The sequence below is a fragment of the Macrotis lagotis genome, chromosome 5 (assembly GCF_037893015.1).
Source record: "Macrotis lagotis isolate mMagLag1 chromosome 5, bilby.v1.9.chrom.fasta, whole genome shotgun sequence".
In the NCBI taxonomy this organism is placed as follows: domain Eukaryota; kingdom Metazoa; phylum Chordata; class Mammalia; order Peramelemorphia; family Peramelidae; genus Macrotis; species Macrotis lagotis.
In genome coordinates, this window is record NC_133662.1 from 263,205,610 (window position 1) to 263,230,952 (window position 25,343).

At 42.2% G+C, this 25,343-nt stretch overlaps 1 protein-coding gene across 8 annotated transcripts in view; it reads left to right on the forward strand.

Moving 5' to 3' along the window:
* The first annotated feature begins 10,182 nt into the window (after window positions 1-10,182).
* Window positions 10,183-25,343, forward strand: part of GIGYF2 (GRB10 interacting GYF protein 2) — a 182,014-nt gene continuing 166,853 nt past the window's right edge. For 6 of the 8 annotated variants that reach the window (XM_074189692.1, XM_074189688.1, XM_074189689.1 and 3 more), the window contains exons 1-2: window positions 10,183-10,266; window positions 10,795-11,030. Coding sequence is in view for 2 of the 8 variants with exons in the window: in XM_074189686.1 (XP_074045787.1) it covers window positions 10,981-11,030 (50 nt within the window). In the remaining 6 variants the exon portion in view is untranslated. The remainder of the gene's footprint in view (window positions 10,267-10,794; window positions 11,031-25,343) is intronic. The other 2 variants (XM_074189693.1, XM_074189690.1) reach the window with 2 other exon arrangements.

Sequence of the window (25,343 nt, forward strand, 5' to 3'; positions counted from 1 at the left end):
CATGACTGTGTATACTTTAGGTAGGAAGGAAGAATAGGTTGTAGGAACCAAGTAAATTGAGGTACTGGGAAGTTAGCATTTTTAAGGGGATATCAACATATATCTTGAAGTTCCCTAGTTTCAGGACAGGAACTGAGGGACAGAGAAAAACTGAGAGGCCGGCATTGACTTTATGTACTCTGAAATCACCATGATGACCCTTGGAACAAATTGTCCTCATCCACCCATTCCTCAGGGGAAATCACATGCTTGGGATAGACACCCCTCTAACTCACTGATGGGTTTGAGACCCTCTCAGTTATGATGGTTTAATCCATCTCAGACAGTTTTCCTGCATGTGCTACAACTTCTTGGAGTCACAGGTGAGAGCTGGTGAAGGTGGACATCAAAGGTGGATGAGCAGCTCTCCCACCACAGAGGGTAATCTCCCCTGACATTTGAAGGAAGCCAGGACATGGAGATAAAGAAGGACAGGATTCTAGGTATGGGGGATAGCTGGTCAAAATGTCCAGAGTCAAGAAACGGGGTATTACATTATAGGAAGAACAAGATCAGTATCCCTGGATGGCTCAGTGTGACCAAGGGGAGGTAGGTGTGAGAAGACTAGAAAAGTAGGAGCTATGGAATTCAAACAAAAAATGTTATAATTGATCCTGGAAGGAAGAAGGAGTCACTAGGCTTTATTGACTAGAGAAAGAAGTCTTAGGGACTGTGTAGTTTATATGTTGTAAAAATGTTATAGGGGGTTGATTGTTGTTTAGATACAAGATGATCTCTGAGGTCTTTTTTGGACTTGAGCAAATGCTATTCTCAAAGAGGTCAAATGTTTCACCCTGAGTTGTAAGGGGAAAGGATTGTTTTTGATCTGGGGTCTTGAGATCTTTTTTCCAATAGTCTGGAAGTGCTGTGAAATGGCATCAAGCAGAGAGGCAGAAAGGGACTCTACTGTCTTTAGACAATGAATCTCATAATCAGGAAGGGCTGGATTCAAGTCCAACATTGGACATTTGTTTTGGCAAATCACTTGGGATGCTGATCTACATGGAGGTAAAAGGAACACTTCCTCACACCAATGAAATCACAGCTGAAGAAGAAAAAAGAGAAAGGAAAAAATAAAGGGATTAGGCTTGAAACGGGAGTTATTTTATGTCAATGTTTAGATGTTTATATAGTGGAGAGAAGTAGAAGGAGCCTTCTTTAGGCAGGATAACTACACTTGGCAAACCTACCCCCAAAGATGCAGAAGACAGGAAAAAAAGGCTAGATTCAGGCACTAAACAGGATCATCAGTGGAACTTGATACAGTGGCTTCAGTCTGTGGCCACTGTTTTCTTTTCCATTTAAGATGTATTTTGATTTTATTTTTAGATTTTAATTAATGCTTTTTTTATTGTACAAATACGTTTATTTCTGAACATATCCATGACTTCTCCCCTAGCCAGCTAGCCAAGTCATCCCTCATTGTAAAGGGAAAACATACTATTTAAAACCCCAAGTTTCCCACCTCTGTTAAGTGGGTTTCAGTTTTCTCTACTCTTCTCTGTTCAGGAATTATGATTTTGGTGTCATTCAGTTTTGCTTTATTCTTGCAGTGAATAGAATACCAGGTCTGGAGACAGGAAGACCTGAGTTTAAGTCTCAGATGCTTTCTAGCTTTTTAAAAAAATTTATTTAAGGCAATGGGGTTAAATGACTTGCCCAAGGTCACACAGCTAGGTCATTATTAAGTATCTGAGGTGGGATTTGAACTCAGGTCTTCCTGATTCCAGGACTGCTCTATCCACTGTGTTTTCTAGCTGGCCCCACTTCCTAGCTTTTTAACTCTAGCAAGTCACTCAACTGCTGCTTGCCTCAGTTTTCTTATCTACAAAATGGAGATAATAATAGTATTCTCTTTCTGGGAATATTGTGAGGATAAAATGAGATGAGATTTGTATTCTGCGAAGCTTAAGACTCTAACTATATGCTGTTGTTGTTGTTATTTTTGTTACTGTGTAGGGTGTGTTCAAGGAAGACCTTGGTGGGAGAGCTGCTTTCCCCCTTTGATGTCCACCTGAGCCACCTAACTCTCACCTGTGGCTCCAAAAAGCTGGAGGATACAGAGCGGCCACACACCAGTAAACCATTTGGGCAGGCCAGAGAAACCAGGTGGAGTGGTAACCAATGGAGTCTCAAACTCATTGGTGAGTAGTGGAGAAGTGTCTACCCCAAACATGTGAAATCTTCCACTGGTGGAACAGGTGGAAAAGAGTACTTTGTTCCAATGGCCATGAAGCCAAATGAGGCTGATGCTGTGGAGCACTTAGAGTTTGGTTAGAAATGAAGGCGCCAAGTCCTCCACTGCATCTACAGCTATCACCACTTGTCTAGACTCTGTCTTGCCATGTTGGAGTGTGATGACTTTAAGAAGAGAGCAGATGACTTTGTACAACTCTACCTCACTTAGATCCAATTTACCCACACAACAAAAGCCATCACTCATAACCCTTCCTCAAAGTCCTGTGGTGACAGGCAAGTGATGAAGCAGCAGGTGTAGCTACCCTGGGAGCTGGAGTCACAACCCTGCACACAAGCTGCCCAGGACATAGGGCCCTTTCCCCACTGAAAGCAGCATGAGATTCAGCAGCCCCTGAGTGACTGAGCAGCCCTTTTAAGGATCTCATTACTCACTTCCTGATGTGATGAAGAGGCTAGAAATGGTGCCCTAAAAATTGTCTGCTTACTCAACACTGGCCTGATTACTGAAGCAGATAGGGATCCCACAATGTGGTCCAGACATAAAAAAATCTACAAAAACTTCTTCAAAGAAGATTCCATTCACCATCGGTGCATGAAACGTGTGCACACTCAGAGACAACACAAGATCCAATAGACCTGAAAGACAAACAGCTCTTGTTGAAAGAGAGCTTGGTGGGTATGGTTTCCAAATAGCAACCCTGAGTGAAACAAGGCTGGCAAATGAAGGTTAGCTTACTGAAGTCAGAGTTGGCTACACACATTTTTCTGGAGTGGCTGCAGTGAAGGGGAGCATAGTGAAGTTGGGGTAGATTTTGCAATCAAAACTAATCTAGTCAACATTCTCGAATGCCTATCAAAAATGGTGAACTACAGGTTCATGACAATGAGATATTCCCACCATGAAAAACACTGATGAAGTTAAAGAAAAAATTTATGAAGACCTGGAGATCCTTATCATCAGTGTACCAAAAGAGGACAAGCTCATGATTCTGGGTGACTTTAATGCTAGAGTACTACACTCAGATTACCAGACATGGCTGGGAGTCCTTGGGAGTAATGGAGTTGGAAACAGCAATTTCTACTGAAGACTTGTGCATCTCATGGCCTTCTTACCACAAACAATGTCTTCCATTTAACTAAACACAACAAAACTTCCTGGATGCACTCTCAGACCAAACACTGGCATCTAATAGACTGATCATTAGGAGAAGAGACTGACAGGATGTGAGAGTGACAGAGGCAATGTGTGGCGCAGAATGCTGGACTGATCACAAACTCATCCTCTCAAACCAAACATTCACATTCAACCACACTGACAGTCCCGAGGCAAAATGAATACTAGAAGAATTAAGGTCAAGAGATTAGAGTGTGTCTCTGAGTGAGAACAGTTTGTTGCTCACTTGGAGGGGAAATTGAGCCAATACACAGTTGGCACCAGTGGAGCAGAAGAAGAGTGGGCAGCTTTCAGAGATCTGGTGTCAGCACTGCATTTGCTCATCTGGGTCAGAACACTTGTAAACACCAAGACTGGTTTGATGAAAATGATGGGGAAATACAGAAGCTGCTAAATGAAAAATGAGGACTCCACAGGGTTGATCAGCAGGATGGTTCATCCCTCTCTAAGAAGACAGAGTTCAATTTCATCAAATTCAGTTTTATGCAGATAGTAAAAACCCAAAGTACTTTTATGATACCCTGAAAGCTATTTATGGGTCAAAGACCTCTGATGCATTTCAACTACTCAGGACTCATGAATCCACATTGATTAATGATAGAAACTTGATCCTTAGAGAGATGGGCTGAATTCTTCCAAAGTGTTCTAAACAGACCATCATCAATCAATGCAAAAGTCATTGACTGTTTACCTCAAGTTGAAGTTAATCAGTCTGTAGTTGAAGTTTCGACAAAAGAAGAGATTTTTCATGCCAATAGGCTTCTTTCAAATGGTAAAGCACCTGGTACTGAATTCTATTCCAGTTGGGGTGTTCCTTTGCTCATCCAAAAGTTGACTGAAATTTTCCAGGTTATATGGCATGAAGAGGCTAGGATGCTTCTATTATCCATCTCTATAAAAGTAAAGGGAATAGATTGTCCTGTAACCATCTATTTTCGTCATTGCTGGTAATATTCTGACCAAAGTCCTTCTCAATAGGCTGATCCTTCACAGAGGATCACCTTCCTGAAAGCCAATGTGACTTCAGAAAGGGTTGAGGAACAGTCAATTTGGTGTTTGCTGCCCAACAACTCCAGGAAATATGCCAGGAGAAGAACAGAGATCTGTATATCATGTTTGTAGATCTGACCAAGGCCTTTGATACTATCAATTGTGAGGGTTTATGGAAAATTATGTCAAAATGTGGTTACCTGGAGAAGGTCATCAATATTGTATATCAGTTTCATGACAGCATGCTTGTCTGGATAGTTGGACGATGCCTTCAAGATTTCCCAGCCACCAATGGTGTAAAACAAGGATGTATCCTTGCTCTCATACTTTTTTTTTAAAGAAAGGTTTTATTTTGAATTTTATAATTTCCCCCCTAATTCTGCTTCCCTTCTCCCCCCCCCCCCACAGAAGGCAGTCTGTTAGTCTTTACATTGTTTCCATGATATGCATTGATCTAAGTTGATAAAGTATAAGAGATAGCAAAATTACATAACAAAACAAATTTATTTTTTCTAAATTAAAGGTAATCATCTTTGGTCTTTGTTCAAACTCCACAGTTCTTTCTCTGGATACAGATGGTATGATGGTATTCTCCGTTGCAGACATCCCCAAATTGTCCCTGATTGTTGCACTGATGGAATGAACAAGTCCATCAAGGTTGATCATCGCCCCCATGTTGCTTTTGGGTGTACAATGTATTTCCATACTTTTTAGCATGATGTTTTCAGCTAAGTTATCAAACACCTTCACTGAGGATGACTGTGGCCTCAAGGTCAGCTAACTGTACTGAAGGCAAATTCTTTAACTTGAAAATCAAAACCAAAGTAGAGGGAGTGTTGATGTAGGATCATCTGTTTGCAGATGGTTGTGCCTCAATGCAGCCTCTGAAGCTGCGATGCAGAAAAGTATGAATTAATTCTCTGATGCTTGTGCTCATTTTGGCCTACCAATGAACACCATGAAAACCCAGGTGCTCCATCTGCCAGCACCACACTATCCAGATGGGGAACCATGTCAGAAAACTGAACCGCTTCTGTTTAAATTGTCTTAGGAAGATTCTGAAGATCACCTGGCAGGAAAAGATCCTAGACACTGAGGTCCTTTCTTGAGTTAAACTTCCTAGCATCCCAACATTACTATAGGGAGTGCAACTATGATGGACTGGACATGTTGATAGAATGCCAGACGTATGCTTGCCAAAAAGACTATTTTATGAAGAACTCACACAGGGCAAGCACTCATGGGGGGGGGGGTCAGAAGAAGTGACACAGACACCCTGAAGATCTCAATGAAGAATTTTAGAATTGACTGTACAGCCTAGGAGCCTGGCATAGGCCCTCCCAGCATGGGGTGCCCTCATCAGTGAGGGGGCTGCACTCTTTGAGGAAGGCAGAATGGAAGCAGCTCAAAGGAAACATGACACCTGTAAGTTTAGAACAAGCACCCCAAGGTGTTCACATGGACTATTTGTGCCCAACCTGTGGTAGAGCATTCAGAGCTCACATTGGTCTAATCAGCCACAGTGGAACACACTGTCATTTGTCTCAAAGATTGTGATGTCATTTTGGTCTTCTTTGAATAAGGAAGGACAAGAACCAAACAACCATTACTGTTACTACTATTAATCCTGTTATTGCTCCTGGAAAAGGTCTGTCAGGTTGCCCCCCTCCCTCTCAGCTCACTATCCCCAAGACTTCTGAAGTTCAAACACCCTTCCTAGGTCTCCACTTCCCTTTCTTTTTTGTATCCTCCTAATGAAAGGCAATCTCTTTATTAAGGATAGATACAATCTTTGCTTTTTGCTTTTTATCAATAATGCTTGTATAGAGCACCAGTCCTGAAATCAGAAGGACCTGAGTTCAATCCTGACTTCAGACACTTATTATTTATTTAGCTATGTGATCTTGGACAAGTCACTTAACCCCATCGCCTTACCAAAAAAAATTGTTTGTATTTATTAATGTCAAATTATAAAAATGCTTTTTCCTTCTGTCTTCCTTCTCTCTCTCTACTTTCCTCCCTCCCCTCCTTCCCTCCCTCTCTTCCTTCCTCCCCTTATCCCTTTCTTTCTTTCTCTCCTTTCCTTCTTTCCTTTCTTTTCTCCCTTTTTATTCCTTCTTTACTTCCCTTTGCATCTATATATATATACAAATCTTCTCTTATTTCCTTGAACTCTCTAGATTCATCATTTTGTATGATTCAGTAATATTCCACTAAGCTCAAACAGCTAGGCAGCACAGTATATAGGGGGCCTGGCTTGGAGTCAGAAAGATTCAGCTTCCCGAGTTCAAATTTGGTCTTAGACACTTTCTAGTTATGTGACCCTAGGCAAGTCACTTCACCCTGTTTGCCACAGTTTGCTTCTCTGTAAAATGAGCTGGAGAAGGAATGGCAAATTGCTCTAGTATCATTGCCAAGAAAACCCCAAATGGGGTCACAGAGAGTCAGACATGACTGAAAACAACAAAACAAGGGTCCATTCACTACAATTGAGTCAGTCATTCCCCAATTGATGGGTCTTTGCTTTGTTTTCAATTCTTTGCCACCCCAAAGAGGGCTGCTCTGAGGGTAAATGCTTTGCTTGAAGGGTACAGACATTGAAGTCCTTTTTGAACAGGCTGTTAAAAAAAATTGTCCATGAAATTATATCCAAAGGGCAATAAAAACTGTTTTATACAATACACTGGTATATACCCTTTGATCCAGCAATACCAGTACTAGTCTGTAACCCAAAAAGATCATGAAAAAGGGCAAAAACTCACATGTAGGGACAGCTAGGTGGCGCAGTGGATAAAGCACTGGCCCTGGAGTCAGGAATAGCTGGGTTCAAATCCGGTCTCAGACACTTAATAATTACCTAGCTGTGTGGCCTTGGGCAAGCTACTTAACCTCATTTGCCTTGCAAAAAAAAAAAAACCTTAAAAAAATTCACATGTATAAAAAGATTTGTGGCAGCTCTTTTTGTGGTGGCAAAGAACTGAAAATTGAGGGGATGCCCCCCATTTGGGGAATGGTTGAACAAATTGTGGTATATGAATGTGATGGAACACTATTGTTCTATAAAAAATTATGAGGTATGGGACTTCAGAAAAGCCTGGAAAGACTGTTATGAGCTGATACTGAGTGAAGTGAGCAGAACCAGAAGAATATTGCATAAACTGTCAGCAACATTGATGGATTTGTTCATTTCTGCTGTACAACAATCAAAGACAAATCTAAAAGACTTGCTATAGAAAATACCATCCATAACCAAAGAAACTGTGAATTTAAATATAGATCAAAGCTTACTATCTTCAATTTTTAAAAGTTGTCCTATGGATTCTGTCATTATTTTCTCTCTAATTTCTTTTCTTCCATTTGGATTTGATTATTTTTTCACAACAGGATTCATATGGATCCTTTAACAGGATTACATGTAGAGCCTGCTTTCTGTCAGGGGGACAGGGGAAGCAAAGGGAAGGAGGAAGAAAAATATAAAACTCAAAACTATAAAAAAAAAAGGATTGATGAGAACCACTGTTGCATTTTGTTGAAAAAAAATTAAAATATTATTTAAAAATTCCCCATGAGAGAATGGCAGAAGAAATTATAGTATGTTATGTAACAATGAGCTGCCTTTTAAAAAAAACCTTAAAAAGACCATGGGAAGAGGTCATATTGGGTCATAAGTTGTTCTCAGATTTAATATGTGCCAGGATAATAGCCTGCCTGTAGCCAGAAATTCAAAGAAAGGCAAAATAGTCAAAATTCTCCAAAAGCTTCTATTAAGCAAAGAACAACTACTAATATTGGAAGAATGGAATTTGTTTGTTCATTGTTAATTCTTTGGTTCAATCTTGTCAAAAACAAAACAAAAAAAAACTTATGATTTTATTCAATCTTTAATTTTCTTTGGAAAATTAGTTAGGTTATTACTTTTTGTTGGTCATTAAAGTTAAATTATTTTTGAAATGAAAGGGTGTGGGTAAGAGATGGGGGCAAGACTTGGAATCAAAGGAACTGAGTTCAAATGCTGATGAAACTACTTACTGCATGTGTGATCTTGGACCAGTCACTCAGCTTTTCCAGGTTTCCCCTGAAAGAAGAGAGGGTTGGACTAAATGACCTGTTAAAATGCTTTAAAGCTCAAAATTTCACAGTTCTATGAATGGCTTTGACTTTAATTTGATAGGTAATACGGAACCATGAGAGATAGAAATAAAAAAGAAAGTTATACTTTTTTTTGTTGTATCTTTGAAAGGAATAGTAAATTGTGCAGAGCAGATGGACAATTTATATGCCATCATTTCTTATTGACCTATGTTATGAAATGCTTGTTTTATTCTGTAAATTAAAAAATAAAGTAAAACTCATGGTGGACAGGAGATAAGGGGAGGTGAAGGTAATAGCCCCAAAGTATGATATAAAAACAAAAGGCAATAAAACATTAATACGTTTTAAGGGGAAGAGTGATAGAGAATAAAAGGGGAGGCCCTAGGAAGTCCACAGACTACAGCTTGCCTCAGAGTCTTGTGAATTGAAACTCCTAGTCCAAGGCAGTAAGTCTTCAAGACCTTCATAGCTTTTTTGCATGACACCTTTTCCCAGCCGGTGGTGCTTTCCCACAAAAAAATGTCCTTGTGTGTGTGTGTGTGTGTGTGTGTGTGTGTGTGTGTGTGGACATGTTATCTCCCAGATGGAAGGTGAGCTTTTTGACTGTTTTGTGCTTCCTCCTCAACCCCTCCCTCCAGCTGCTAGGCTCCCCTAGACTCAGGGCAATGGAAAGAACCAAGACAGCGGGTGTCTGGTCCCACTCTGCGGGCATTGTTTCTCCCTTTCTAGAAAGGTCAGCTAACGCTTCCGCTGCATGTGAGTTTTTGACTGGTTAGAATTTTTATAAATTAATAAATTGATAAGCAATGGGATGGATGGGGCGCTTAAAGGGGGCCGTGCTTTGAGTGGTCAGCATGTTTATAAAGGAGTGAACTTATCAGTGCTGGGACTGGTGAGGACGGGACTTCAAAGGGGCCATTTTTTGACTTTGCACGTTTACACACGAGTGAATGGAGCTTCTCGGGGCCGCTGGGCGGTGGGGCTTTGGCGGGTCCACAGGGTAATAAATTAGGGAGCTGCCCAACAGCGGGACGCACGGGGGGCGCACAGGATGGCATTTCTTGACCGCTTTGTCCCGGAGTGAGGCGCTCCCCAAAGGCACTGGTGAGGGCGGGACTTTCCAAGGTGCCAGCTTTTGCCTGAACATGTGGATAAATCCTAAATGAAGGGACGGCTCCTCCGTGGGATTGCTGGGGGGCTTTGGCGGCCCACGGGGTTATCATGGAATGAGGGCTCGGTGGCGAGGGGTGTCTGCAGATGACGTCATTCCTTCCTAATGACGTCATTTGTGTTCGGGCCGGCCCGCGGCTGGATGCGCGCCCGGGCCACGGCGGGGCCGGGCTGGCGGCCGCGGGGCCCGGCCTTCCGAGCTTGCTGCCCGCAGGGCCCGGGCCGCGGCCTCAGTTTCCTCCCCGAGCCTCCGCCGGGCCCGCTCCGCCCCGGGGCCGGCACTCGGCCGCCGCGCCGGCCCCCGGCATAAAGCCCGAGCCGCGGCGCGCAGAGCCCGGGCCGGATTGGCTGCCGGGAGCGAGGCTCGGCCGGCCCGAGCGCGGGCAGGGAAGCGGCAAGATGGCCGCGGCGGCGGCGGCGGAGCCCGTGCGCCTGCGCCGCCCCGCCCCCCGCCCGGCCGCGTCGGCGCTCGCCCCGGCGCCTCGCGCGGCGTCGCGTCGCGTCGCGTCACGTGCCGGCGCGCGGCGACGTGGCGGCCATCTTGTGTTGTCGGGGCCGAGGGCTGACTGGGACTCCGGGAGACTCTCCGTCCGGGACCGCAGGTAACCGGCGCCCGCCCTCCCGCCGCCCGGGGCCCCGCCGGCCGCCGCCGCCGCCCGCCGCCCGCCGCCCGGGGCCCCGGGCCCGCGCCCGCCCCGCCGCCGCCGCCCCGCCGCCGCCGGGCCCGCGCCCGGGCCGCCCCGGCAGCCCCGGACTCGCCTCGGGCCGGCGGCCGAGGGACACGTCAGGCGCCCGGGGCCGGCCCCCGCCTCAGCGCCGCCCGCTCCCGCCCGGCCGGGGGGCGGGGGGCCGCGGCGGAGCCCCCCCCCGGGGCCGGCCCGGGCCCGGGAGCGAGCCCCGCCCGGAGCCGCGGCCGCCGGCGCGGGCGGGGAAACTGAGGCCGGCGGGGGGGCGGGGCGGCGCGGCCAAGGTCACGCCGCCGGGGGGCGGGGCCGCGCGAGGCCGCCCCCCCCCCCCCGCAGCGAGGGCGGCCCCTGCCCAGGCCGCGGGGGGGGGGGGGGTCCGGGGCCTCCCCGCTGTGGTCCCGCCCGGGCCCCCCCGGCCCCCCACTGACCACCCCCGTTTTACAGATGGGGACACTGAGGCGGGCAGAGGCGTCGAGTGACTCGCCCGGGGTCCCCCAGCTCGTGAGTGTCTGAGCCGGACTTGAACTCGGGGCTCCCCGACTCTGCCCACTGGACCGCCGGCCGCCTCTAGTCCAAGGTCACGCAGGTAGAGGAGGCGCCTAGGAGGACCCTGAGTCCTAGGGAGGTTTGATGACTTGCCCGAGGCCACTAAGCGGGAACTCACCTCTGGGCCCTCACAGGTAATGGCGGGATTCGCATCCAGGTCCCCGACACCCCCCCGGCCCGGTGCCCCGGAGCCCGAGGGCAGCTCGTGCGCCCCGACGCCGGAGAGGCCCAGAAAGCCCAGGCACACGCGTGGGATGCCGTGGATTTGGGAGCGGGGGGCTGGGGGTCCCCGAGGCTGCCCCCCTTGTTCTTCATAGAGGAGCATACTGAGCCTTCCTTGGGAGGGGGAGCCACCGGCCTAAGGGCATAAGGCAGCCTGGCAGAGTTGGGGTCTGGACCCGGGGGCTTGTGCCCGGGGCCCCCGAGACAGGCTGGAAGCTGCGGTCCATGAACTTGTTTGCCTTTCTGATACCGTGACAGCTCTCTGGTATTGGCGGGAGTTCCCTTGTTGTAATCTGCACTTGTCATGGGCATTCTGAGAAGGGGTCTATAGGAACTAGCCCGCTGGCTTGAGGGGTCGCAAACCCAAGAGAGGTGAAGAACCCCCAGAAAAGAGAGTGCTGTGCCCCCCCCCCCCAGGACTGAGAGCTGCCATAGAGAGATCAAAAGGCCTTTCTGAAGGAGGGCAGAGGGGATTTCCTTCAAAGAGCAGATTGTGGCAAAGGGCCAAACATCACAACTCCTCTTTGAGGTGGGGGGGGGGAGGGGGTTCTTGTCCTTCTCAGGTAAATATTCCATTTTTGCCTTTCAGAAAGGTAAGCCTGGAGTGTGTTGCTCCAATCTAAAAGGTACCCAACTTGGTCTCAGTACCTGGAGAAGAGCAACTTATAATTGTTCATCTTACTCTCTTCTTTAGAGTGGTTCTTTTAAATAACTGCTTTTTCAAAAAGAAAAATTCCTTTTTTAAGCTCTTCCTGTGTTTCTCTGATTCTTTCTGACCACCATTGCTTTCTGCACTATTGCCCATTCTAAGTAGCTAAGAAGTAATTCCTTTTACTCATTGACATTTTTATGTGTTTTTAGCAGTTTACTGTAGCAGCTTGCAGAGTGGACAAACTGGTCTATACACTTGGCTGGTGCATCCAGAGTTTCTCCTCAGACCTGACACCAGGAAACAGTTTCAAAGTGGGATGTCCCTGGAAAGTTGACATTATATTCTGAGAATTGTGTTATCAAACGATAGCGATTTTATTAGAAATAAGAATTCCACTTCATTTTGGCTCTTGCTAATTTCTTTTTTTTTCATTTTGAAATAATTATCTTTTTTTTTTGAGAGTTGCATTTGGGAGAGTCCACTGGATATATTTGTAGAGATTTGCAAAGTTGTTCATATATTGTAGAACACAGTAGATGCCAAATGTGTATTGACTTGTGCCAGCTCTCTTAGGGAGGTTCTCCAAGTCCACCTCCTTTTCATTTTGAGACTTGGGCCCTCTCATATATCTTAGCTTCTTTTGTTAAGAGGTGGTGTTTTCTCTCTACTCAGTCTCCCCCCCCCCCCCATTTCCTCCTAACCCTCTTTCCCCAGTGTTCTTTTACAGGGTAATCATATTCAAGATCTATGGATTTGTTGGACTGTCAAAAGTTTTTATTGGGAAAAAACCCAGAATGCTTATTAAAATCAGGTAACACATCAAGAAAATTGGTGTGAACTGGTTTGTCAGACTCTTTGAAGCTTCCTGGACTCCAATAAAAATATTTTTAATGAGACAAGATGCTTTACTGTTACTAGTATTTTTCAAGGATGGCCACCTTCTGAAGGAATCTTTTAAGGGATACATTGGGGAGAAGACTGGCTAGTGATTCTACAGGTATCTTGTCTTGCAAAAAACCTTAATGAATATAACCAGAAAGTGGTCTGTTTTTATTCTAGTTGACAGCAGGTTAGCTCATATAGCCTTTCTTTACTTGGGAAAGAAGTACTCTACCATATTTTTATGAAGTCTCCTTTTAAAAATTTTAGGGTCTCTTTCAGCTGGTTTGACTGACTTTATGGTGAATGTACAATTTTATCAGTAGAAATTTTCCTTTGTATTGAGTTCATTTGGAGTTATCCCTTAGGTTCACTTGGTATTTTTACTTGAAATCAGAGATATTATTTTTTTTCTTAAAAATAGCATCTTGATTTCCACCTTGTCTACATCTTTCTGATATTGGTTGGTGGAAAATGTATGATAGAATTAGGATTCTTGATTTGAGGTATAAATATTTTTATTGACAGACTAAAGTTCATGCATTTTCTTGTCATTTCATTTCTATAGCATAAATTTCAAAATTGTCTTCAGAAGCTTGCAAAGGTATTTGTGTACTATGGATGAAAGATATCAGTAAAAAAGCATAAATGATTTAGAACGATCCCTCTCTTTTTTTGATCCCTCTTTTACATGATAAATTGAATTTTAAGATGTAAAAGTATGACTATTGTCATTGCAACATATACAGATTTCTTTCCTCATTATGGTTTGTTGATAAATGAGTTTCCTACTTTCTTAAATAATTCTAAACTGTTTTTTGACATTGTCATTGAATGTTGACAGTAATATAGCCACATGTTTGCCTGAAAAGATTAGTGTCATTTCCATTGTTCTTGAGTATTTCTCTTATCAATTAGATGCTTCATGCTTTCATTTTTTATGTTTATACATATTCATGCTTTCATTTTTTATGTTTATACATACATGTGTATGTGTATACAGAAAAGTCTCTATATATAACGGAACTATTATTGTTAGACTGAAACCTGACAAGAGAAATAATTCTGGTGTTAATCTGTGTCTCTTGTGAGTTAAGGGCCCACTTCTTTCTCTTTCAGCAGTCTGGATTGGTTTTTCTCCTTGCAACAATCTGGATTGGTTTAACATTCTTGGATATTGGTACTCAGGCATTTCTTATGAATACTTTGGTTCTAGAGACACCCAATCCGTTGTTGAGGCTTTAAATCAAGATTGCTTATGAATACCTTTTTATTTACAGTCAGAGCCAAATAAATAGCTTAGGGTGTTCTGTGAGTTATAGAAATGATCTTAGTAGAGTAGATCTTCCTCTGGAATAAATCACTCATCCCTAGAGGTAATTATCTTTCTTTTTGTGGGTCCTGGAGAGAGGGCTATCCATGCGAGCATGAAAACATTGAAGACATATTGAGGCAATCTGAAATTTTCTTTAGTTATACTCACATTAACCAATGCTACTTTGATCCCATTTTCTTTCCTCCTATTTCCCAATGGAATTCAATAAGCATTTATTGTCTCCTGGTTGTTGTTTAGTTTGACCTTTTGTGAGTCCATTTGGCTTTTTCTTGGCAGAGATACTGGAGTAGTTTGCCATTTCCTTCTCTAACTCTTTTACAGATGAGGAAATTAAGGCAAAGGAGAAAGTGATTTGTCCAGGGTCAGACTGCTAGTAGGCATCTGAGGCTAGATTTGAACTCAGATCTTCTTGACACCAGGGCCAGCACTATCCACTGTGCTACATAGCTGCCCCCATTATTTCCTGAGAATTTAAAAAACTATGTAAAAGAATGATTTCAACTAATATTACTAATAAAATTTACATTTTCCATCTTTTAAAAGAAAGAATTAAATAGGAACTTTTTCCTTTCATACCAACATTGCTGTATTTTTTTAAATTTATTTTTATTAAAGATATTATTTGAGTTTTACAATCCCCCCCCACTCTTACCCCCCCCCCCCAAAGCAATCTTGTCAGTCTACTTTGTTTCCATGTTGTACCTTGATCCAAATTGGGTGTGAGGAGAGAGAAATCATATCCTTAAAGAAGAGAAGAGAAGTCTAAGAGGTAACAAGATCAGACAATAAGATATCTGTTTTTTTCTAAATTAAAGGGAATAGTCCTTGCACTTTGTTCAAACTCCACAGCTCTTTCTCTGGATACAGATAGTATTCTCCTTTGCAGACAGACCAAAATTGCTCCCGATTGTTGCACTGATGGAATGAGTGAGTCCTGAAAGGTTGAACATCACTCCCATGTTGCTGTTAGGGTGTACAGTGTTTTTCTGGTTCTGCTCATCTCACTCAGCATCAGTTCATGCAAATCCCTCCAGGCTTCCCTGAAATCCTGTCCCTCCTGGTTTCTAATAGAACAATAGTGTTCCATGACATACATATACCATGGTTTGCTAAGCCATTCCCCAGTTGAAGGACATTTACTTGATTTCCAATTCTTTGCTACCACAAACAGGGCTGCTATAAATATTTTTGTGCAAGTAATGTTTTTTACCCTTTTTCATCATCTCTTCTGGATATAGACCCAGTAGTGGTATTGCTGGGTCAAAGGGTATGCACATTTCTGTTGCCCTTTGGGCATAATCCTGAATTGCTCTCCAGAAGGATTGGATGAGTTCACAGCTCCACCAACAGTGTAATAGTGTCCCAGATTTCCCACAACCCCTCCAACAAACATTGCTGTATTTTAAGAGTTTCATTGCCTAACTAGGTAGCATGTTGGATATAGTGTTGGGCCTGGAGGCAAGAAGGCTTATCTTACTGAGTTCAAATCTAGCCTTCAACACATAGCTCTGTGATCCTGGGCAAGTCACTTAACCTGATTCTTTAAAATGAGCTGGAGAAGGAAATGACCAATTATTTCAATAATAATAATAGTAATAATAATAATAATAATGATAATAATAAAGTTTGTCCTTCATTTTCTTTAACAAGAAAGCCCTAAAGGGGGGGGAGCGGGTCACATAGAATTGAACATGACTGAAATGAGTGGACAACAACAATTAACAAAGTTTTCTTAATGTTTAATATACTTGTATTAATTGTAAACTCCAAATTGGCCTCAGGAATACTAGGCTTCAAGTTAGGCCTAGGATGATGATATTTGTTTTTCATTCTTAAAGAAGAGCATATCATGGCATCAGAGAGGTGATGCCATGACAAGCACATGAATTGGATTTGAGTGAGGGGGAGGGGCTGTGCTGAATCACTAGCCTCACTTTCTTCTCCAGAGCCATTTGAGTTCAATGACCAGATATGAATCAGGTCAACTGGAGGTGGATGCAGGACAGCCAGAGTTAAGTGACTTGCCCAAGGTCACACAGCTAGTAAGTGTCAATAGTCTGAGTTAAGATTTGAACTCCCATCCTCCTGACTTAAAGACCAGTGCTCAACTGCAGTACCACCTAGCTGCCCCATACTTGCTGGGAATATATGTTGCTGGAAAAACCATTTTACCTATAATTGCTTCAGACAGTGTCCCTGAAATTGCCTTTACCAGTGAAGTAACAGATGTGTCAAAATACATTTAATTGTTAGATAGGGGCAGCTAGGTGGCATAGTGGATACATTGGATGCAGTGCTGGGCCTGAAGGCAAGAAGACTCATCTTGAGTTCAAATCCTATCTCTGACACTTACTACCTGTGTGACCTTGGGTGAATCACTTAACCCTGTTTGCTTTAGTTTTCCCCATCTGTAAAATGAATTGGATAAGGAAATGGCCAACTACTCTAGTATTTTTGCCAAGATTATGCTAAATGAGAACATGAAGACTCAGACATGACTGAACAGTATTATTAGATATTTTTGAAAATCATTAAAGACAACATCAAAATATTCTTTGAACAAAACCTGAATCAGAATAATGAATCTTTCATTTTGAAGTCTGATTAATAGAGTTATCTTTTTTTCTGGAGTTAAAAATGCTTTTCCACAGTTAACTATCCTGTAACATCTTTTTCTTGAAGTTTATTAATTACTTTAAGAAAAGCAATTGGGAAACTGAGTAAATGAATTGTTTCATTTGTCATGGAAATTAGACCTGAGTCTTTTTAATTCAGAGTCTTTCACTAGAATATCCTCTTATTATTCATATATAAATTACAAGGATTTCATTCAATAAATATTGAGAAGAATAAACTATTCTCTAAACAGTGTTTCATCTAACTGGTATTTTAGTTGTTGGAATCACTAAGTTTTTTTTGTTGTTTTTGGGTTGTGCTAACCTCTCTGTCTTCTAGTGATTTAGAAATGTGGTACTTACTTAAGTAGGAGGCTACATGGGATAGCAGAGGGAGCCTAGGATGATCCTAAAGTCAGGAAACCTGGATTTCCTTTTCTGGCATTTTGCAGTGATGGGTCCATTGGAAGTGAGTTGACCATCCTGTTCCTTGGTTTTCATATCCATAAAATGGGGATGAGAACATTTATATTTCCACCCTCAAAAGATTATGTCAAAGCATTTTATAACCTTTAAAGCCTCATATAAATGACTTATTAATAATAATCTTCCATAAGCTGTTAAGATGAGGTTTGATGTGTTGTTTTGGTTATCTGAATATTGCCTGGGTGAGAGTGGAATTTTTTTAAATCCCATTTTTGTGCTTCTTTCCTTAGAAATTAGACTATGCATAACACTGGTTTAACCTTTCCTTGATGGCTCAAGATTAGTTTGATTTCTGTTCAATGTGAACTTTGCTGTCAATCAGTATTCTTAAATTCTTTGGTGTCAGCATCACTTTACCACTTGCTAAAATTACTTGGAACCATATTGTTTATTGTTCATTTAAATTGATTTTGACCATATTAGAAATTAAAACATCTTAGTATTACTGTGAACGTAGTTTTGACCTTTTGGACACCCTGAGAAAAGGTGTCAGGGATCCCTGAATACTTGAATTTTGATAACTGCTGTTCTAGATGCTCATGATAATAAGAGTCAAAACAGCTAGCATTTCTTTTTTTTTAAATAAATATTTTGTTTTCCAATTATATACAATAGTAGTTTCTACTAATCATTTCTTGTAAGGTTTTGAATCCCCCCCTTCCCCTCAGAGAAGACAATCTGATAATCTTTACATTGTTTCCATGCTATACATTGATTAAAATTCAGTATATTGAGAGAAAGAAACATATCCTTGAGGAAAAAATAAAATATTAGAGATAGGAAAATTATGTAATACATAAGACCTTTTTTTTTCTAAAAAAATTGAAGGTAATAATCTTTGATTTTTGTTTAAACTCCACAGTTTTTTCTCTGAATACAGATGATATTCTCTGTCACAGATACCCTAAAATTGTCTCTGATTCTTGCATTGATGGAATGAGCAAGTCCATTAAGGTTGATCATCACCCTCATGTTGCTGTTAGGGTGTAGAATGTTCTTCTGGTTCTACTCATCTTGTTCAGTATCAGTTCATGCAGGTCTTTACAGGCTTCTCTGAAATCCCATTCCTCCTTATTCCCTTTAGAACAATAGTGTTCCATCACATACATATACCACATTTTGTTCAGCCATTCCCCAGTTGATGGATTTCCCCTCGATTTCTAATTCTTTGCCACCACAAACAGCTGCTATGAATATTTTTGTACAAGTGATGTTTTTAACAGCTAGCATTTTTTTTTTTTAGCACTTTAAGCTTTACAAAATACTTTACAAAACACCAATATGTCCTTTCATCTTCATAACAACTCTGGGAGATGAGAGCTATTGATAATATTTTACAGGTGAACAAACTAAGTTAGATAGAAGTGAAGTGACTTGGCTGGTGTTGGCTCTGAAGTTCGATAACTCGAGTTCAAATGCAGCCTCAGGCAGGTACTAGCTGTGTGACTGACCCTGGATAAGTTACTTCACCTCTAGCTGCCTCAGTTTCCTCTATTGTAAAATGAGCATAATAATCATTCCTACTTTCCAGGGTTGTTGTGTGGATGAACAAGATGGTAATTGTAAAGTGCTTAGCACACACTAAGTGCAATGTGCCCCGTATCTCTTAGAGCTGTTGTTAATGCCCCCGGGGCCCAGACCCTAACTACCTTGGCGTCTCCAGGGATGCTCTTGGGACATTTGCTTGAATCTCTGAGGATATGCACATGTCCTCCCCAGTTAGTCTCTTAATTTGCTTTCTTTTTACTTTTTTTTTTCATCAAAAAAAATGGAGCATTACATGATCTCCTAGAGATCTGGACATTCTAATGTCTAATTCGGTCAAAGGTTGAAAACAACCTCCTCCTAAGTTGTTGTGTTGATCTTAGTAAATTGATTTTCACTTTTTATCCTTTGATAACTTCTTAGTTCAGTATTCAGATGTATTCAACTTGGTCTGCTTCAGCAGTCTTTTGAACTTTACAGAAGCCATGGTTTTGTTTTTTTTTTGTTTTTTTTTGTCCTGGGCAGTTGAGGTTGAGCTTGTATTTGTATGACAGTAATAATAATTTTTGTATTTATGCTAGGGGAATTATGAAATCATGAAATTTTAAGTTATATTATAAACTAACTTGTTGAAGAATGGAGAGGCCCTCCTGCTGACTTTGGGCCAGCACAGTGAAGCGTGAGGATACAGAGAAAGGCAAAAGGGAAGAAGAGACCCTGCTTTCTGGAGACTGTTTTGACAAGCTTGTCAGTCAACATTTATTAATTACCTGCTATGTGCTTGCACTGTTGAGTATTTAAGATATGAAGAAAGACAAAAAAAACCCCCAATTAATCCTTGCTCTCAGGGAGCTCACAGTCTAATTGAGAAGACATGTTTGTCCTTGTTTTGGAAGAGGACCGATGACGGCTTGGGTGCTGTCTTGACTTGCATTAATTGGATTTCAGTGAGGCAGAGCTGCATAGCGTTGACAGCCTCCTCGTGTTGAGTCATCCAAGTCCAGTGGTGAGACAAAAGACAGGATGACTGGTTTGAGATGCCATGGATGACAACTTGGCGACTTCCATGCCTGACCAAGCCCTCAGCACTCAGCTGCCCCTTGGAACAGATTGTTGTTCTGCCAAGGGGAGTTTTCATGTGCTTGAGGCAGACGTCCCCTCCAAATCAGTTAGCCTGGTTAGCCCATCCGCTGAGATAATTTTACTGAGTGGTGGCCACTACACAAGCTACAGCTTCTTGAAGCCTCAAGTGAGACTTAGGTGAAAAATGGATACTAGTGGAGGATGAACAGACTGGAAATGGGCTTGCTAGTATTTCCTGAGCACCCCATATGCTTCACATACTCTCGGGGTGGGGGGCACTAAGATTAAGGAGAACTGCAACAAGCTTCTTGCAGAAGAAATAGCTGGGGTTGGAATGAAGCTGAGGATACTAGGAGGCACAAATGGGGAGGAAGAGAATTCCAGATGTGCCAGATAATCAATGATGTGATGAATAGCAAGGAGGCTACCTTCCTGGATCATCCTATATTGGAGGAAAGAAAGTAAGATGTAAGAAGATTTGAAAGACAGGGGATTTTCTATTTGGAGATAATAAGGAGCCACTGCAATTTATTGAATAGGGGTGGGTGGGTGGGTGGGTAAGGTGGTCAGACTTGCATTTAGGTAGTGATAGCTGAGTGGAAGATGGGTTGGAATAGGGAAAGACTTGTGGCAGATCACACAGAAGATGTTCAGTGATGGGGGCCTGCATCAGGGTGCTGGTAGGGTCTGAGGAGAGATGTTACAGATGGAGTGATAGCACTTGGGCCAGTGAGGGGTGTAGGATGACACCTAGGTTTTGAGCCAGGGGATGAAGATGATGAGGCTACCTTCGACAGTGATAGGAAAGTAAAGCTCAGAGGGAAGTTAGTGAATTCCATTTGGAGCATGTTTAATTTAGGATATCTGTGGGACATCCAGTTCCAGATGTATTAAAAAGCAGTAGGAGATAAAAGACTGGAGATTGGGGGAAGATTTAAGGAGTTCTGAGTGTTGTCTGAAGAACTGTTCATCAAAACCATGGAGTCTAATGAGATCACTAAAGGAAATAGTGTAGAGGGAGAAGAGGCCCAGGACAGAGCCTTGGGGAACCTCCACTTAGAGGAGGTATGTTATGAATGCAGTTCTAGCCAAGGAGACAGAGAAGGACAAGGAGAACCAAGATTGTGCAATTTCATGAAAATATTAGAGAGTGTCCAAGAGAAGAGGATGATAGGCAGTGTCCTGGGCTGCATAGAGGCCAAGGATGAGAATTGAGAAAAGACTTTTAGACTCTGCAACTTCATGGCAACTATGAGATCATTTGTATCTAGGGAGAGCAGTCTCAGTTGAATGATGTGGTTGGAAGCTCGATTGCAAAGAATTAAGAGAGTGAGCGGATAGGAAATGGAGACACAAATGATTCATGGAATTTAGCCACAAAAGGAAAGAGATGTCAAATGATAGGTGGTGGAGATAGAAGAGAGGGCATTTTGATCATGGGCAAGACATTTTGGGAAGTCAGGAAGCAACTAGTAGACAGGGAGTGATGGAAGTCAAGATGCGAGAGAGGGCAATTTGAAGGAGAATACGGGATGGGATCACTTGTGCATCCGGAGGCCTTGGCCTTGGCAAGGAGAAAGACCACCTCCTTATTTGAGATGGGTGGAGGAAGAGATGGTGACAGAAGACGTTTGATATGAGGAGAAGGAGGAGTTCTTGGGCAAGGGCCTCTTTTTTTTTGCTAGTTAAGAAAGTATGGGTATGGATGGGGTAGCTGCAGGAAGCCTGAGGAGGAATGAAAAGGTTGGAAAAGCCACTGGGCTGAGTGGAAAAGTGAGTGGAGTAGGGAGTTAGAAAAAGACTTGCCTCAGTGAGAACTCATTTGAGATTGTAGAAGATCACTTTGAGTGGATTCAGTCAGCAAGTAATTCATGTTTTTTTCCAGCTTTATTCAGCAGTATGTAAGTGGGACTGAGATCAGTGGGGAGTGGGAGTAATCCAAAGCCCCATGGGGACAGGCTAGAGGGACCAGAATGAGAAGGGAAAAGAGTGCAAGGGTAATGGCTTGGGAATGAAGAAGGGTGGGTGGGATTGGAGGTTGGTGAGAATGAAAAGCAGGTAGAATGACAACAGATGAGGATTGGATAAAGGGGTTTTGTTTATGAACTTGGAAGCATTGCATTTATGCGTGGTGATGACCAGCTTTGTGAGTACGGAAGGTGAGGCAGAGGAATAGGTCATGGGAAATGAATAAGTTGAAGAGTTGGGGAGTTAGGATATTTGAGGAAATAGCGGTGTGTCTTTGAAGTTCCCTAGCACACTGCCAGGAGTTGAGGAGGAAAGGCTGTGAGCCATCCTGAACTCATTGAGGAAAGGAGTATTCCAAAGGTTAATTAGGAATTAACTCTCAGCATTTTGATTGATTAATAGATAGGAATTGAGTGACCCTCAAAGGAGGAGAATGATGGTGTTTTATTGAATTCAGGTCCTCCTGACTGCAGTGCTGATATTCTATCCACTGCGCCACCTAGCTGCCATAATGGCGTTTTATTGAAAGACTCGAAGTGGCAATGGGGGACAAGGAGGATCTTCAATTCCTCCTGCCCACCTCACCCCACCCCCATCATTGCACCTGGGTGGGTGAGTCAAAGTAGAGACCATTGCTGTGTCATTCCAGTGAGTGCAAGAAGGAGAACAAGGGGAGAAAGGAAATGATGAAGATGAAGTCTAGTATGTTACCTATCTACCAATGGGCCAGATGTTTTACAGTTACACAGTGGAAGAAATTAGGTAGCTTTGAAGTGGAGGAAGAAATGGTGGTGGAATAAGGAAAGGGTCAATGAAGAATGGAGAATGATATTGGAATAAGGGTAACCTAGCATTTGATGTCCATCAGTGAGGTAGAATGACTATGACTGGTAGGAGTTCAGGTGGATTATCTATCCACACGGTATCCTCAGGTAGAGTTGTCTCAGGGCTGGCAAGTAATGAGGTATTGGTGAAGAGAGAAGAAGAAATAAGTTGTTGAAAGGGGCAGCTAGGTAGCATAGTGAATAGAGCACTGGTCCTGGAGTTAGGAGGACTTGAGTTCAAATGCAGCATCAGACACTTAATTCTCTGTGATCATGGGCAAGTCACTTTAACCTCATTGCCTTACAAAACTTTAAAAAAAAGCTAAAAAAGAAGAAATAAGTTGAGGGAAGAGGGGGGAAAAACAAACATCTTGAGAAGAATAATTGTTGGAAGATGGAAGGGCCCATGCAAGTCAGATCCTGAGGAGGAGTAGGAAGACGTGATTTGGTGATTTAATATTAACTGTATTTTTTTGTTTTTTCACTTTGATTTTTTAGTGTAAGGATGGTTAAAATAGTTGATTTCAAATTGAGGAATTATTAAAATGTTAATGAAAATCATGCTAAATCTAGAGGCAGGTCTGGCATTTGTGGTACTATTTTTCACCTAATGATTTTTTTTTTTTGCCAAAAACAAGAGATTTCAGCTGACATACTGAACATCTTTCTTTTTTTTAATTTGTATAAATATTTTGTTTTCCAATTATATACAATAATAGTTTCTACCAATCTTTTTTTTTTGCAAGATTTTGATTTTTTCAAATTTTTTTCCTTTCCTCCCCCCTCTCCCAAACAGAAGGCAATCTGATATAGTCTTTACGTTTGTTTCCATGGTATGCATAGATCCAAATTACGTAGTTCATAAGACAACTTTTTAAAAATTGAAATTAATAATCTTTGGTCTTTGTTTAAACTCTATAGGTCCTTCTTTGAATACAGATATAGTTTCTGTCACAGATCCCTAAAATTGTCTCTGATTATTGCACTGATGGAGTGAGCATGTCTTTCAAGGTTGATCATCATCCCATGTTGCTGTTAAGGTGTACAGTGTTCTTCTGGTTCTATTCATCTCACTCAGTAAGTCTTTGCAGGCTTCTCTGAAATCCCATCCCTCCCAATTACTAATTGAACATTCATATACCACAATTAATTCAGCCATTCCCCAGTGGATGGGCATCCCCTCAAGTTCCAATTCTTTGCCACTACAAACAGAACTGCTATGAATATTTTTGTACATATAGGGTTTTTACCCTTCTTCATGATCTCTTCAGGCTATAGACCCAGTAGCGGTTATTACTGGATCAAAGGATATGCACATTTTTATTGCTTTTTGGGCATAATTTCCATACTGCTCTCCAGAAAGGTTGGATCATTTCCCAGCTCCACCAACAATGCATTGGTGTCCCAGATTTCCCACATTCCTTCCAATATTGATCATTATCCTTTCTGGTCAACCAGTGATTCTTGATCAGTTTTACATAGACATTTCAGAACTGGAACTATTTTAAGGTAGAATATTACTTCTGAGGCAACACAATTCAGCATTGAAAGAGTCATTAAGTCCAACTGATAACAAAATAGGAATCCTATTTAAAATATCTCAAGTCTAGTGCTTCTCAAGCCTTTATTTGAAAACCTCCACTTATCATGGCAGACATTCTGCTTTTAACTAACTCATTGTCTGCTTCTGCAACTTCTGTTGCTCTTAGTTGTGCTCTTTGGCACCAAGCAGAACAAGTTAAAATCACATTTCTACTTGATAACCTTTTAAATATTTGAAGTCATTTCCTTCCTCTTATCACTTCTCTTGGCGAAATGTCCCATTTCATCAACTGAACCTCATATAGCATGATCCGTGATCCCCTCCTACCTTCATAAAATATGTACAAAATTGAAATCTGCTAATTCTCTCTTAGCACCTCTGTTGTTTCCTCCAACAACAACCACCATGGTCACCCTAGTTCAGGGTCTCATCATTTCTCATGTGGAGTATTGAAATAACCTGCTCTTTACTAGCCTTTACTTTTGAGTTCCTTGCTTACTTGTACTTCATTGTCAAAACCCAACCTTGAATTAATTAACACTATCTGTTGTCTTTGCTCCTATTTATATGCTACTGGAAAGAGCCAGAAACTTTAGCGGCATTCTGACTTACAGATATGTTACACGATCTGAACTGATCCCTCACTGCAGCAATGCAATTCTTTGTTACCTCCCTAATTCTCCATCTCATCTCACTACAGCATCTACTCCAAAACTTTTCATCTGTCATGAAAATTTTCCTTGTCCTCAGCTCAGCCTGGGCACAGCCTCTTCTTCCACTGAAAATGGAGAACTCCTCAGTTCCCCTTGTCCTCATCTTTTATTTGTTGGTTATCTTCTTCCGCTGTCTCCTTCACCTCTGTCTCATGTGAAGAGGTGACCCTTCTTGCCTAGACGTACTCTGCTGCAGGCACCCTTATTTCATTCCATTCCCTCTATCAGATTTCCCTCTCTACAATACCTACTATCTCTGTAATCTTCAGTTTCTTCCTATCTGCTGACTCTGTATTACTAAGAAACACTCCCATAGCTTCCTTCATCCTTAACTCTTAAGATAATACAATTCCATTGACTGTCTTCCTATATCTCACCAGTGTATGGCTAAACTTGTTGAGGGAGCTGACTGCAATTGGTTACTTTTATTTCTCTTTATTTTTAAATCTTCTCTTTTTCACTGCAGTTTACAACAGTCTGTCTGAATGACCATACCATTTCACTGAAATTGCTGCATCTCAAGTTACCAATGATCCCTTAAGTGCCAAATCTAATAGTCATTTATTGATTCTTGATCCTTCCATCGTCTTCATTACTGTTGAATATCTCTTTTCTCTCTCTGTCTCTTTGATTCTCCTGTC